The following is a 16,563-nucleotide window of genomic DNA, read 5'->3' on the forward strand; positions in this document are numbered from 1 at the left end:
TCATTCTCCTCTTCCTCCTCCTCATTGTCCTCCTCTTCCTCCTCTCCTTCCTCCTCCTCCTCATTCTCTTCTTCTTCCTCTTCCTCTTCCTCTTCCTCCTCCTCCTCTCCAGGATCAGTTAAAGGTTGGGATCAGCAGTACAGATCTGGAGATTCCTCACTATCAGTACAGTGAGTCTCCTCATATCATTACAAATGGTTGATGAATGTTTCCTGGGCTCTGATTGGTTGATGAGTGTTTCCTGGGCTCTGATTGGTTGATGAGTGTTCCCTAGTCTCTGAATGGTTGACGAGTGTTTCCTGGTCTCTAATTGGTTGATGAGTGTTTCCTGGTCTCTGATTGGTTGATGAGTGTTCCCTGGTCTCTGAATGGTTGATGAGTGTTTCCTGGTCTCTGAATGGTTGATGAGTGTTTCCTGGTCTCTGATTGGTTGATGAGTGTTTCCTGGTCTCTGAATGGTTGAGTGTTTCCTGCGCTCTGATTGGTTGATGAGTGTTTCCTGGTCTCTGATTGGTTGATGAGTGTGTCCTGGTCTCTGAATGGTTGATGAGTGTGTCCTGGGCTCTGATTGGTTGATGAGTGTTTCCTGGTCTCTGATTGGTTGATGGTCTCTGAATGGTTGATGAGTGTTTCCTGGTCTCTGATTGGTTGATGAGTGTTCCCTGGTCTCTGATTGGTTGATGAGTGTTCCCTGGTCTCTGATTGGTTGATGAATGTTCCCTGGTCTCTGAATGGTTGAGTGTTTCCTGGTCTCTGAATGGTTGATGAGTGTTTCCTGGTCTCTGAATGGTTGATGAGTGTTTCCTGGTCTCTGAATGGTTGATAAGTGTTTCCTGGTCTCTGAATGGTTGAGTGTTCCCTGGTCTCTGAATGGTTGAGTGTTTCCTGGTCTCTGATTGGTTGATGAGTGTTTCCTGGTCTCTGAATGGTTGATGAGTGTTTCCTGGTCTCTGAATGGTTGAGTGTTTCCTGGTCTCTGATTGGTTGATGAGTGTTTCCTGGTCTCTGAATGGTTGATAAGTGTTTCCTGGTCTCTGAATGGTTGAGTGTTCCCTGGTCTCTGAATGGTTGAGTGTTTCCTGGTCTCTGATTGGTTGATGAGTGTTTCCTGGTCTCTGAATGGTTGATGAGTGTTTCCTGGTCTATGAATGGTTGATGAGTGTTCCCTGGTCTCTGAATGGTTGATGAGTGTTTCCTGGTCTCTGATTGGTTGATGAGTGTTCCCTGGTCTCTGAATGGTTGATGAGTGTTCCCTGGTCTCTGATTGGTTGATGAGTGTTCCCTGGTCTCTGATTGGTTGATGAATGTTCCCTGGTCTCTGAATGGTTGAGTATTTCCTGGTCTCTGAATGGTTGAGTGTTTCCTGGTCTCTGAATGGTTGACGAGTGTTCCCTGGTCTCTGATTGGTTGATGAATGTTCCCTGGTCTCTGAATGGTTGAGTGTTTCCTGGTCTCTGAATGGTTGATGAGTGTTTCCTGGTCTCTGAATGGTTGATGAGTGTTTCCTGGTCTCTGATTGGTTGATGAGTGTTTCCTGGTCTCTGAATGGTTGATGAGTGTTTCCTGGTCTCTGATTGGTTGATGAGTGTTTCCTGGTCTCTGAATGGTTGATGAGTGTTTCCTGGTCTATGAATGGTTGATGAGTGTTCCCTGGTCTCTGAATGGTTGATGAGTGTTTCCTGGTCTCTGATTGGTTGATGAGTGTTTCCTGGTCTCTGAATGGTTGATGAGTGTTTCCTGGTCTATGAATGGTTGATGAGTGTTCCCTCGTCTCTGAATGGTTGATGAGTGTTTCCTGGTCTCTGATTGGTTGATGAGTGTTTCCTGGTCTCTGAATGGTTGATGAGTGTTTCCTGGTCTATGAATGGTTGATGAGTGTTCCCTCGTCTCTGAATGGTTGATGAGTGTTTCCCGGTCTCTGAATGGTTGATGAGTGTTTCCTGGTCTCTGATTGGTTGATGAGTGTTTCCTGGTCTCTGAATGGTTGATGAGTGTTTCCTGCTCTCTGATTGGTTGATGAGTGGGTGAGTGCTCTGTTTTCTTGTTTTTTTTGTGTAGTCTTCAAGCCTATCTTTGCTTCGGCTAAAATGTGCATCAACCCGACGGCTGAGCTGGAACTGAAGAGTCCAAAACTAGACCTGAACCTGGAGGTCCAGAACATCGACATCCAGATCACCAGACCTCAGGTGAGACAGAGAGACAGGTGAGACAGACAGACAGACAGGAGAGACAGGTGAGACAGAGAGACAGGTGAGACACACAGAGAGACAGGTGAGACAGACAGAGAGACAGGTGAGACAGACAGGAGAGACAGGTGAGACAGACAGACAGACAGACAGGAGAGACAGAGAGACAGATGAGACAGACAGAGAGACAGGTGAGACAGACAGGAGAGACAGGTGAGACAGACAGACAGACAGGAGAGACAGAGAGACAGGTGAGACAGACAGAGAGACAGGTGAGACAGGTGAGACAGAGAGACAGACAGAGAGACAAAGAGAGGGACAGGTGAGACATCCAGATCACCAGACGTCAGGTGAGACAGAGAGACAGACTGTTGAGACAGTGCTTTAGAGAGAGAGACAAAGACAAAGAGAGAGAGACAAAGAGAGAGAGACATCCAGACCTCCGGTGAGACAGAGAGACAGGTCAGACATCCAGATCACCAGACCTCAGGTGAGACAGAGAGACAAACAGAGAGACAGGTGAGACAGAGAGACAGGTCAGACATCCAGATCACCAGACCTCAGGTGAGACAGAGAGACAAACAGAGAGACAGGTAAGACAGAGAGACAGGTCAGACATCCAGATCACCAGACCTCAGGTGAGACAGAGAGACACACAGAGAGACAGGTGAGACAGAGAGACAGGTGAGACATCCAGATCACCAGACGTCAGGTGAGACAGAGAGACTGACTGTTGAGACAGTGCTTTAGAGAGAGAGACAAAGACAAAGAGAGAGAGACAAAGAGAGAGAGACATCCAGACCTCCGGTGAGACAGAGAGACAGGTCAGACATCCAGATCACCAGACCTCAGGTGAGACAGAGAGACAAACAGAGAGACAGAGAGACAGGTGAGACAGAGAGACAGGTCAGACATCCAGATCACCAGATCTCAGGTGAGACAGAGAGACAAACAGAGAGACAGGTGAGACAGAGAGACAGGTCAGACATCCAGATCACCAGATCTCAGGTGAGACAGAGAGACAAACAGAGAGACAGGTGAGACAGAGAGACAGGTCAGACATCCAGATCACCAGACCTCAGGTGAGACAGACAGAGAAAACTGTCTGTAAACTTTGCTGTTGTTGTTGTTTGTCTTCAGTACCTGAGTGTGGTGCAGGCTTTGGAGTCAGTGGACTGCTCGGTGAGGAGCGCCCCCTACAGGAGGTTCAGACCTGAGGGGTCGGTCCACACCAATGCCAAGCTGTGGTCAGTACCTCAGAACCAGGTCCTCAGAACCTCAGAACCAGGTCCTCAGAACCAGGTCCTCAGAACCAGGTCCTCAGAATCAGGTCCTCACTCCCTCAGAATCAGGTCTTCAGAACCTCAGAACCAGGTCCTCAGAATCAGGTCCTCACTCCCTCAGAACCAGGTCCTCAGTAACTCAGACCCAGGTCCTCAGTACCTCAGACCCAGGTCCTCAGACCCAGGTCCTCAGAACCTCATAATCAGGTCCTCAGAACCTCAGAACCAGGACCTCAGAACCAGGTCCTCAGGACCTCAGAACCAGTTCCTCAGTACCTCAGAACCAGAACCTCAGAACCAGTTATTCAGTACCTCAGAACCAGGTCCTCAGTACCTCAGAACCTGTTCCTCAGAGCCAGGTCCTCAGAACCAGGTCTTCAGTACCTCAGAATCAGTTCCTCAGTACCTCAGAAACCGGTCCTCATAACCAGTTCCTCAGTCCCACAGTACTCCAGAACCAGGTCCTCAGAATCAGGTCCTCAGTCCCTCAGAACCATGTCCTCAGTACCTCAGACCCAGGTTCCCAGTACCAGGTCCTCAGAACCAGGTCCTTAGATACCAGGTCCTCAGAGAGTCGTGAACGCTGACCACAGGGAGTCCTGGACCCTGGTTATGTGGTCCTGGTCTATAAGCAGCTAACTACTTTACCTGGTTTCTCTCTCCACCAGGTGGGACTACGGCTACAAGAGCGTGCTGCAGGACCACCGCAGACGGGTCAGAACCTCGTCCTGGTCCAGCATCAAAAAGCACCGTGACAACCTGAAGGCCTACAAGCTGGCCTATAAGAACAAGATCCTGAACCAGAAGCTGGGGGCCGAGGCCGAGAGGACTCTGCAGGTCCCTGAACGCACCGCCACACAATACACAACACATTGAGACAGGTCCCTGAACGCACCACCACACAATACACAACACATTGAGACAGGTCTCTGAACGCACCGCCACACAATACACAACACATTGAGACAGGTCCCTGAACGCACCACCACACAATACACAACACAATGAGACAGGTCCCTGAACACACCAACACACAATACACAATACATTGAGACATGAGAGGTCCCTGAACGCACCACCACATAATACACAGTACATTGAGACAGGTCCCTGAACGCACCGCCACACAATACATTGAGACAGGTCCCTGACCGCACCGCCACACAATACACACTACAATGAGACAGGTGCCTGAACGCACCGCCACACAGTACAATGAGACAGGTCCCTGAACGCACTGCCATATAATACACAATACATTGAGACAGGTCCCTGAACGCACCGCCACACACTACACAATACATTGAGACATGTCCCTGAACGCACCGCCACATAATACACAATATAAGGAGACATGAGAGAACTCTGCAGGTCCCTGAACGCACCGCCACACAATACACAACACATTGAGACATGAGAGAACTCTGCAGGTCCCTGAACGCACCGCCACACGATACATTGAGAGATGAGAGAACTCTGCAGGTCCCTGAATGCACCACCACATAATACACAATACATGGAGACATGAGAGAACTCCACAGGTCCCTGAACGCACCGCCACACAATACACAACACATTGAGACATGAGAGAACTCTGCAGGTCCCTGAACGCACTGCCACACAATACACAACACATTGAGACATGAGAGAACTCTGCAGGTCCCTGAACGCACCGCCACACAATACACAACACATTGAGACATGAGAGAACTCTGCAGGTCCCTGAACGCACCGCCACACAATACATTGAGAGATGAGAGAACTCTGCATGTCTCTGAACCGCTCTGAACGCACCGCCACACAATACACAATACAATGAGACAAAAGAGGTCCCTGAATGCATCGCCACATACTACACAATACATTGAGACACGAGAGGACTCTGCAGGTCCCTGATCGCACCACCACACAATACACAACACATTGAGACAGGTCCCTGAACGCACCGCCAGACAATACACAACACATTGAGACAGGTCCCTGAACGCACCGCCAGACAATACACAACACATTGAGACAGGTCCCTGAACGCACCGCCAGACAATACACAACACATTGAGACATGTCCCTGAACGCACCGACACACAATACACAATACATTGAGACATGAGAGGTCCCTGAACGCACCACCACATAATACACAGTACATTGAGACAGGTCCCTGAACGCACCGCCACACAATACATTGAGACAGGTCCCTGACCGCACCGCCACACAATACACACTACAATGAGACAGGTCCCTGAACGCACCGCCACGCAGTACAATGAGACAGGTCCCTGCACGCACTGCCATATAATACACAATACATTGAGACAGGTCCCTGAACGCACCGCCACACACTACACAATACATTGAGACATGTCCCTGAACGCACCGCCACATAATACACAATATAAGGAGACATGAGAGAACTCTGCAGGTCCCTGAACGCACCGCCACACAATACACAACACATTAAGACATGAGAGAACTCTGCAGGTCCCTGAACGCACCGCCACACGATACATTGAGAGATGAGAGAACTCTGCAGGTCCCTGAACGCACCACCACATAATACACACTACATGGAGACATGAGAGAACTCCACAGGTCCCTGAACGCACCGCCACACAATACACGACACATTGAGACATGAGAGAACGCTGCAGGTCCCTGAACGCACCGCCACACAATACACAACACATTGAGACATGAGAGAACTCCACAGGTCCCTGAACGCACCGCCACACAATACACAACACATTGAGACATGAGAGAACTCCACAGGTCCCTGAACGCATCGCCACACAATACACAATACAATGAGACAAAAGAGGTCCCTGAATGCATCGCCACATACTACACAATACATTGAGACACGAGAGGACTCTGCAGGTCCCTGAACGCACCACCACACAATACACAACACATTGAGACAGGTCCCTGAACAAACCGCCAGACAATACACAACACATTGAGACAGGTCCCTGAACGCACCACCACACAACACACAGTACATTGAGACAGGTCCCTGAACACACCGCCACACAATACACAACACATTGAGACAGGTCCCTGAACGAACCACCACACAACACACAGTACATTGAGACAGGTCCCTGAAGACACCGCCACACAATACACAACACATTGAGACAGGTCCCTGAACGCACCGCGACACAATACACAACACATTGAGAAAGGTCTCTGAACGCACCGCCACACAATACACAATACATTGAGACACGAGAGGACTCTGCAGGTCCCTGAACGCACCACCACACAATACACAACACATTGAGACAGGTCCCTGAACGCACCGCCAGACAACACACAGTACATTGAGACAGGTCCCTGAACACACCACCACACAATACACAACACATTGAGACAGGTCCCTGAATGCACCACCACACAATACACAACACATTGAGACAGGTCCCTGAACGCACCGCCACACAATACACAACACATTGAGAAAGGTCCCTGAACGCACCGCCACACAATACACAACACATTGATGCAGGTCCCTGAACGCACCACCACACAATACACAGTACATTGAGATATGAGAGAACTCTGCAGGTCCCTGAATGCACCGCCAGACGTGAGATAACTCTGTGTGTGTGTGTACTAACTGACTGCCCCCCCCCCCCCCCCCCCCCCAGGATCTGGAGAAGGATCTGGACGTCTTCAACATAACGCTGACCCGGCAGCAGGCCCACATGGAGGTAACCCTGCTCCCTGACTCCTCTCTGATTGCACACACACACACACACACACACACACACACACACACACACACACACACACACACACACACACACACACACACACCACACACACACACACACACACACACACACACAGAGAGCTGCAGAGTGTGTTTGAATTCCAACACAGAGAAATGTTGTCAGTAGTTTATGCAATAAAATAAAGAGATGTTCATTTCACTAGTCAAACTGATCATTCTGCAGTGGTCTCCCCTGTCTCTCCCCTGTCTCTCACCTGTCTCTCACCTGTCTCTCACCTGTCTCTCCCCCTGTCTCTCCCTGTACCTATCAACTGTCCTCCTGTCTCTCACCTGTCTCTCCCGTCTCTCCCTGTCTCTCCCCCTGTCTCTCACCTGTCTCTCACCTGTTCTCTCACCGTTCTCTCCACCTGTCTCTCCCCCTGTTCTCTCACCTGTCTCTCCCCTGTCTCTCCCCTGTCTCTCACCCTGTCTCTCACCTGTCTCTCACCTGTCTCTCACCTGTCTCTCCCCCTGTCTCTCACTGTCTCTCCCCTGTCTCTCACCTGTCTCTCCCCCCCCCCTGTCTCTCACCTGTCTCTCACCTGTCTCTCCCCTGTCTCTCCCCTGTCTCTCCCCGTCTCCTCCACCTGTCTCTCACCTGTCTCTCACCTGTCTGTCCCCTGTCTCTCCCCTGTCTGTCCCCTGTCTCTCCCCTGTCTGTCCCCTGTCTCTCACCTGTCTGTCCCCTGTCTCTCACCTGTCTGTCCCCTGTCTCTCACCTGTCTGTCCCCTGTCTCTCCCTGTCCTGTCCCCTGTCTCTCACCTGTCTGTCCCTGTCTCTCACCTGTCTCTTCACCTGTCTCTCACCTGTCTGTCCCCTGTCTCTCCCTCTGTCTCTCTCCCTGTCTATCCCCTGTCTCCCCACCTGTCTCCTCACCTGTCTCTCCCCTGTCTCTCCCCTTGTCTGTCCCCTGTCTCTCACTGTCTCCACCTGTCTCTCACCTGTCTCTCCCCTGTCTCTCACCTGTCTCTCCCCTGTCTCTCCCCGTCTGTCCCCTGTCTCTCACCTGTCTCTCACCTGTCTCTCCCCTGTCTCTCACCTGTCTGTCTCTCACCTGTACTCTCACCTGTCTGTCCCCTGTCTCTCACCTGTCTCTCCCCTGTCTCTCACCTGTCTTCACCCTGTCTCTCCCCTGTCTCTCACCTGTCTGTCCACCTGTCTCTCACCTGTCTCTCACCTGTCTCTCACCTGTCTGTCCCCTGTCTCTCCCCTGTCTGTTCCCCTGTCTCTCACCTGTCTGTCCCCTGTCTCTCACCTGTCTGTCCCCTGTCTCTCACCTGTCTCTCACCTGTCTGTCCCCTGTCTCTCACCTGTCTCTCACCTGTCTGTCCCCTGTCTCTCACCTGTCTGTCCCCTGTCTCTCACCTGTCTCTCACCTGTCTGTCCCCTGTCTCTCACCTGTCTCTCACCTGTCTGTCCCCTGTCTCTCACCTGTCTGTCCCCTGTCTCTCACCTGTCTCTCACCTGTCTCTCACCTGTCTGTCCCCTGTCTCTCACCTGTCTCTCACCTGTCTCTCACCTGTCTGTCCCCTGTCTCTCACCTGTCTGTCCCCTGTCTCTCACCTGTCTGTCCCCTGTCTCTCACCTGTCTCTCACCTGTCTCTCACCTGTCTCTCACCTGTCTCTCACCTGTCTCTCACCTGTCTCTCACTTGTCTGTCCCCTGTCTCTCACCTGTCTCTCCCCTGTCTCTCACCTGTCTCTCACCTGTCTCTCACCTGTCTCTCACCTGTCTCTCACCTGTCTCTCACCTGTCTCTCACCTGTCTCTCACATGTCTCTCACCTGTCTCTCACCTGTCTCTCACCTGTCTCTCACCTGTGTCCTACCTGTGTCCTACCTGTCTCTCACCTGTCTCTCCCCTGTCTCTCACCTGTCTCTCACCTGTCTCTCCCCTGTCTCTCACCTGTCTCTCACCTGTCTCTCATCTGTCTCTCACCTGTCTCTCACCTGTCTCTCCCCTGTCTCTCACCTGTCTCTCACCTGTGTCCTACCTGTGTCCTACCTGTCTCTCCCCTGTCTCTCACCTGTCTCTCACCTGTCTCTCACATGTCTCTCACCTGTCTCTCACCTGTCTCTCCCCTGTCTCTCACCTGTCTCTCCCCGGTCTCTCACATGTCTCTCACCTGTCTCTCACCTGTCTCTCCCCTGTCTGTCACCTGTCTCTCCCCTGTCTCTCCCCTGTCTCTCACCCGTCTTTCACCCGTCTCTCACCCGTCTCTCACATGTCTCTCACCTGTCTCTCCCCTGTCACTCACCTGTCTCTCACCTGTCTCTCACCTGTCTCTCACCTTTCTCTCATCTGTCTCTCACCTGTCTCTCACCTGTCTCCTACCTGTCTCTCCCCTGTCTCTCACCTGTCTCTCACCTGTCTCTCCCCGTCTCTCACCTGTCTCACCTGTCTCTCACCTGTCTCTCCCCTGTCTTTCACCTGTCTGTCCCCTGTCTCTCACCTGTCTCTCACCTGTATGTCCTCCTGTCTCTCTCCTGTCTCTCACCTGTCTGTCTCACCTGTCTCTGCCCTGTCTCTCACCCGTGTCCTACCTGTCTCTCCCCTGTCTCTCCCCTGTCTCTCCCCTGTCTCTCACCTGTCCGTCCCCTGTCTCTCACCTGTCTCTCACCTGTCTCTCCCCTGTCTCTCGCCTGTCTGTCCCCTGTCTCTCACCTGTCTCTCACCTGTGTCCTACCTGTCTCTCCCCTGTTTCTCACCTGTCTCTCACCTGTGTCCTACATGTCTCTCCCCTGTCTCTCCCCTGTCTCTCCCCTGTCTCTCACATGTCTCTCACCTGTCTCTCCCCTGTCACTCACCTGTCTCTCACCTGTCTCTTACCCGTCTCTCCCCTGTCTCTCACCTGTGTCCTACCTGTCTCTCATCTGTCTCTCACCTGTCTCTCACCTGTCTCTCATCTGTCTCTCACCTGTCTCTCACCTGTCTCTCCCCTGTCTCTCACCTGTGTCCTACCTGTCTCTCCCCTGTCTCTCCCCTGTCTCTCACCTGTCTCTCACCTGTCTCTCCCCTGTCACTCACCTGTCTCTTACCCGTCTTTCACCTGTCTCTCACATGTCTCTCACCTGTCTCTCCCCTGTCACTCACCTGTCTCTCACCTGTCTCTTACCCGTCTCTCCCCTGTCTCTCACCTGTGTCCTACCTGTCTCTCATCTGTCTCTCACCTGTCTCTCACCTGTCTCTCATCTGTCTCTCACCTGTCTCTCACCTGTCTCTCCCCTGTCTCTCACCTGTGTCCTACCTGTCTCTCCCCTGTCTCTCACCTGTCTCTCACCTGTCTCTCACCTGTCACTCACCTGTCTCTCACCTGTCTCTTACCCGTCTCTCCCCTGTCTCTCACCTGTGTCCTACCTGTCTCTCATCTGTCTCTCACCTGTCTCTCACCTGTCTCTCACCTGTCTCTCACCTGTCTCTCACCTGTGTCCTACCTGTCTCTCCCCTGTCTCTCCCCTGTCTCTCACCTGTCTCTCACCTGTCTCTCCCCTGTCACTCACCTGTCTCTTACCCGTCTTTCACCTGTCTCTCACATGTCTCTCACCTGTCTCTCCCCTGTCTCTCACCTGTCTCTCACCTGTCTCTTACCCGTCTCTCCCCTGTCTCTCACCTGTGTCCTACCTGTCTCTCATCTGTCTCTCACCTGTCTCTCACCTGTCTCTCACCTGTCTCTCACATGTCTCTCACCTGTCTCTCACCTGTCTCTCACCTGTCTCTCACCTGTCTCTCCCCTGTCACTCACCTGTCTCTCACCTGTCTCTTACCCGTCTCTCCCCTGTCTCTCACCTGTGTCCTACCTGTCTCTCATCTGTCTCTCACCTGTCTCTCACCTGTCTCTCATCTGTCTCTCACCTGTCTCTCACCTGTCTCTCCCCTGTCTCTCACCTGTGTCCTACCTGTCTCTCCCCTGTCTCTCCCCTGTCTCTCACCTGTCTCTCACCTGTCTCTCCCCTGTCACTCACCTGTCTCTTACCCGTCTTTCACCTGTCTCTCACATGTCTCTCACCTGTCTCTCCCCTGTCACTCACCTGTCTCTCACCTGTCTCTTACCCGTCTCTCCCCTGTCTCTCACCTGTGTCCTACCTGTCTCTCATCTGTCTCTCACCTGTCTCTCACCTGTCTCTCATCTGTCCTCTCACCTGTCTCTCACCTGTCTCTCCCCTGTCTCTCACCTGTGTCCTACCTGTCTCTCCCCTGTCTCTCACCTGTCTCTCACCTGTCTCTCACCTGTCTCTCCCCTGTCACTCACCTGTCTCTCACCTGTCTCTTACCCGTCTCTCCCCTGTCTCTCACCTGTGTCCTACCTGTCTCTCATCTGTCTCTCACCTGTCTCTCACCTGTCTCTCACCTGTCTCTCACCTGTCTCTCACCTGTGTCCTACCTGTGTCCTACCTGTCTCTTCCCTGTCTCTCCCCTGTCTCTCACCTGTCTCTCCCCTGTCTCTCACCTGTCTCTCACCTGTCTCTCACCTGTCTCTCCCCTGCCTCTCACCTGTCTCTTACCCGTCTTTCACCCGTCTCTCACCCGTCTCTCACATGTCTCTCACCTGTCTCTCCCCTGTCACTCACCTGTCTCTCACCTGTCTCTTACCCGTCTCTCACCCGTCTCTCCCCTGTCTCTCACCTGTGTCCTACATGTCTCTCCCCTGTCTCTCACCTGTGTCCTACCTGTCTCTCACCTGTCTCTCACCTGTCTCTCCCCTGTCTCTCACCTGTGTCCTACCTGTCTCTCACCTGTCTCTCACCTGTCCGTCCCCTGTCTCTCACCTGTCTGTCCCCTGTCTCTCACCTGTCCGTCCCCGGTCTCTCACCTGTCTCTCACTTGTCTGTCCCCTGTCTCTCACCTGTCTCTCCCCTGTCTCTCACCTGTGTCCTACCTGTCTCTCACCTGTCTCTCACATGTCTGTCCCCTGTCTCTCACCTGTCCGTCCCCGGTCTCTCACCTGTCTCTCACTTGTCTCTCACCTGTTTCTCACCTGTGTCCTACCTGTTTCTCACCTGTCTCTCACCTGTTTCTCACCTGTGTCCTACCTGTCTCTCACCTGTCTCTCACCTGTCTCTCACCTGTCTCTCCCCTGTCTCTCACCTGTCTCTCACGTGTCTCTCCCCTGTCTCTCCCCTGTCTCTCACCTGTCCGTCCCCGGTCTCTCACCTGTCTCTCACTTGTCTGTCCCCTGTCTCTCACCTGTCTCTCACCTGTGTCCTACCTGTCTCTCACCTGTCTCTCACCTGTCTCTCACCTGTCTCTCACCTGTCTCTCATCTGTCTCTCACCTGTCTCTCACCTGTCTCTCACATGTCTCTCACCTGTCTCTCACCTGTCTCTCACCTGTGTCCTACCTGTCTCTCACCTGTCTCTCACCTGTGTCCTACCTGTGTCCTACCTGTCTCTCCCCTGTCTCTCACCTGTCTCTCCCCTGTCTCTCACCTGTCTCTCACATGTCTCTCACCTGTCTCTCACCTGTCTCTCCCCTGTCTCTCACCTGTCTCTCACATGTCTCTCACCTGTCTCTCACCTGTCTCTCCCCTGTCTGTCACCTGTCTCTCCCCTGTCTCTCACCTGTCTCTCACCCGTCTCTCCCCTGTCTCTCACCTGTCTCTCACCTGTGTCCTACCTGTCTCTCACCTGTCTCTCACCTGTCTCTCACCTTTCTCTCATCTGTCTCTCACCTGTCTCTCACCTGTGTCCTACCTGTCTCTCCCCTGTCTCTCACCTGTCTCTCACCTGTCTCTCCCCGTCTCTCACCTGTCTCACCTGTCTCACCTGTCTCTCACCTGTCTCTCCCCTGTCTCTCACCTGTCTGTCCCCTGTCTCTCACCTGTCTCTCACCTGTATGTCCTCCTGTCTCTCTCCTGTCTCTCACCTGTCTGTCTCACCTGTCTCTCCCCTGTCTCTCACCCGTGTCCTACCTGTCTCTCCCCTGTCTCTCCCCTGTCTCTCACCTGTCCGTCCCCTGTCTCTCACCTGTCTCTCCCCTGTCTCTCCCCTGTCTGTCCCCTGTCTCTCACCCGTGTCATACCTGTCTCTCCCCTGTCTCTCACCTGTCTCTCCCCTGTCTCTCACCTGTGTCCTACCTGTCTCTCCCCTGTCTCTCCCCGTCTCTCACCTGTGTCCTACATGTCTCTCACCTGTCTCTCACCTGTGTCTCACCTGTCTCTCACCTGTGTCCTACCTGTCTCTTCCCTGTCTCTCCCCTGTCTCTCACCTGTCTCTCACCTGTGTCCTACCTGTCTCTCACCTGTCTCTCACCTGTGTCCTACCTGTGTCCTACCTGTCTCTCCCCTGTTTCTCACCTGTCTCTCACCTGTGTCCTACATGTCTCTCACCTGTCTCTCCCCTGTCTCTCACCTGTCTCTCACCTGTCTCTCCCCTGTCTCTCACCTGTCTCTCCCCTGTCTCTCACCTGTCTCTCCCCTGTCTCTCACATGTCTCTCACCTGTCTCTCACCTGTCTCTTCCCTGTCTCTCCCCCGTCTCTCACCTGTGTCCTACATGTCTCTCACCTGTCTCTCACATGTCTCTCCCCTGTCTCTCCCCTGTTTCTCACCTGTCTCTCCCCTGTCTCTCACCTGTGTCCTACATGTCTCTCACCTGTCTCTCCCCTGTCTCTCACCTGTCTCTCACATGTCTCTCACCTGTCTCTCACCTGTCTTTCACCTGTGTCCTACCTGTCTCTCACCTGTGTCCTACCTGTGTCCTACCTGTCTCTTCCCTGTCTCTCACCTGTCTCTCACCTGTCTCTCACCTGTCTCTCCCCTGTCTCTCACCTGTCTCTCACCTGTCTCTCCCCTGTCTCTCATCTGTCTCTCCCCTGTCTCTCACCTGTCTCTCACCTGTCTCTCACCTGTCTCTCACCTGTCTCTCACCTGTCTCTCCCCCTGTCTCTCATCTGTCTCTCCCCTGTCTCTCACCTGTCTCTCACCTGTCTCTCACCTGTCTCTCCCCTGTCTCTCACCTGTCTCTCACCTGTCTCTCACCTGTCTCTCACCTGTCTCTCCCCTGTCTCTCATCTGTCTCTCCCCTGTCTCTCACCTGTCTCTCCCCTGTCTCTCACCTGTCTCTCCCCTGTCTCTTACCCGTCTTTCACCCGTCTCTCACCCGTCTCTCACATGTCTCTCACCTGTCTCTCCCCTGTCACTCACCTGTCTCTCACCTGTCTCTTACCCGTCTCTCACCCGTCTCTCACCTGTCTCTCACCTGTCTCTCACCTGTCTCTCATCTGTCTCTCACCTGTCTCTCCCCTGTCTCTCACCTGTGTCCTACCTGTCTCTCCCCTGTCTCTCACCTGTCTCTCACCTGTATCTCCCCGTCTCTCACCTGTCTCTCACCTGTCTCTCCCCTGTCTCTCACCTGTGTCCTACCTGTCTCTTCCCTGTCTCTCACCTGTCTCTCACATGTCTCTCCCCTGTCTCTCACCTGTCTCTCACCTGTGTCCTACCTGTCTCTTCCCTGTCTCTCACCTGTCTCTCACCTGTCTCTCACCTGTCTCTCCCCGTCTCTCACCTGTCTCTCACCTGTCTCTCACCTGTGTCCTACCTGTCTCTTCTCTGTCTCTCATCTGTCTCTCCCCTGTCTCTCACCTGTCTCTCACCTGTCTCTCACCTGTCTCTCCCCTGTCTCTCACCTGTCTCTCACCTGTCTCTCACCTGTCTCTCACCTGTCTCTCCCCTGTCTCTCACCTGTCTCTCCCCTGTCTCTCACCTGTCTCTCCCCTGTCTCTCACCTGTCTCTCCCCTGTCTCTTACCCGTCTTTCACCCGTCTCTCACCCGTCTCTCACATGTCTCTCACCTGTCTCTCCCCTGTCACTCACCTGTCTCTCACCTGTCTCTTACCCGTCTCTCACCCGTCTCTCACCTGTCTCTCACCTGTCTCTCATCTGTCTCTCACCTGTCTCTCCCCTGTCTCTCACCTGTGTCCTACCTGTCTCTCCCCTGTCTCTCACCTGTCTCTCACCTGTATCTCCCCGTCTCTCACCTGTCTCTCACCTGTCTCTCCCCTGTCTCTCACCTGTGTCCTACCTGTCTCTTCCCTGTCTCTCACCTGTCTCTCACATGTCTCTCCCCTGTCTCTCACCTGTCTCTCACCTGTGTCCTACCTGTCTCTTCCCTGTCTCTCACCTGTCTCTCACCTGTCTCTCACCTGTCTCTCCCCGTCTCTCACCTGTCTCTCACCTGTCTCTCACCTGTGTCCTACCTGTCTCTTCTCTGTCTCTCACCTGTCTCTCACCTGTCTCTCACCTGTCTCTCCCCGTCTCTTCCCTGTCTCTCACCTGTCTCTCACCTGTCTCTCCCCGTCTCTCACCTGTCTCTCACCTGTCTCTCACCTGTCTCTCCCCTGTCTCTCACCTGTGTCCTACCTGTCTCTTCCCTGTCTCTCACCTGTCTCTCACCTGTCTCTCCCCTGTCTCTCACCTGTCTCTCCCCTGTCTCTCCCCTGTCTCTCACCTGTCTCTCCCCTGTCTCTCACCTGTCTCTCACCTGTGTCCTACCTGTCTCTCACCTGTCTCTCACCTGTTTCCTACCTGTCTCTTCCCTGTCTCTCCCCTGTCTCTCACATGTCTCTCCCCTGTCTCTCACCTGTCTCTCACCTGTGTCCTACCTGTGTCCTACCTGTCTCTCCCCTGTCTCTCACCTGTCTCTCCCCTGTCTCTCACCTGTCTCTCCCTTGTCTCTCACCTGTCTCTCACATTTCTCTCACCTGTGTCCTACATGTCTCTCACCTGTCTCTCCCCTGTCTCTCACCTGTCTTTCACATGTCTCTCACATGTCTCTCACCTGTCTCTCACCTGTCTCTCCCCTGTCTCTCACCTGTCTCCCCTGCCTCTCACCTGTCTCTTACCCGTCTTTCACCTGTCTCTCACCTGTGTCCTACATGTCTCTCACCTGTCTCTCACCTGTGTCTCACCTGTCTCTCACCTGTGTCCTACCTGTCTCTTCCCTGTCTCTCCCCTGTCTCTCACCTGTCTCTCACCTGTGTCCTACCTGTCTCTCACCTGTCTCTCACCTGTGTCCTACCTGTGTCCTACCTGTCTCTCCCCTGTTTCTCACCTGTCTCTCACCTGTGTCCTACATGTCTCTCACCTGTCTCTCCCCTGTCTCTCACCTGTCTCTCCCCTGTCTCTCACCTGTCTCTCCCCTGTCTCTCACCTGTCTCTCCCCTGTCTCTCACCTGTCTCTCACCTGTCTCTCACCTGTCTCTTCCCTGTCTCTCCCCCGTCTCTCACCTGTGTCCTACATGTCTCTCACCTGTCTCTCACATGTCTCTCCCCTGTCTCTCACCTGTGTCCTACATGTCTCTTCCCTGTCTCTCCCCTGTCTCTC

At 53.3% G+C, this 16,563-nt stretch overlaps 1 protein-coding gene across 1 annotated transcript in view; it reads left to right on the forward strand.

Moving 5' to 3' along the window:
* Positions 1-112: 112 nt before the first annotated feature.
* Positions 113-16,563, forward strand: part of LOC117538263 (vacuolar protein sorting-associated protein 13C-like) — a gene marked incomplete at both ends in the record, with an annotated part of 28,586 nt that continues 12,135 nt past the window's right edge. Inside the window, 5 exon segments of the mRNA XM_034203859.1 lie at positions 113-170; positions 2,059-2,186; positions 3,327-3,433; positions 4,138-4,306; positions 7,120-7,182. Of these exon segments, the coding sequence (XP_034059750.1) occupies positions 113-170; positions 2,059-2,186; positions 3,327-3,433; positions 4,138-4,306; positions 7,120-7,182 (525 nt within the window).

Source organism: Gymnodraco acuticeps, unplaced genomic scaffold (assembly GCF_902827175.1).
Source record: "Gymnodraco acuticeps unplaced genomic scaffold, fGymAcu1.1, whole genome shotgun sequence".
NCBI classification, from domain to species: Eukaryota; Metazoa; Chordata; class Actinopteri; order Perciformes; family Bathydraconidae; genus Gymnodraco; species Gymnodraco acuticeps.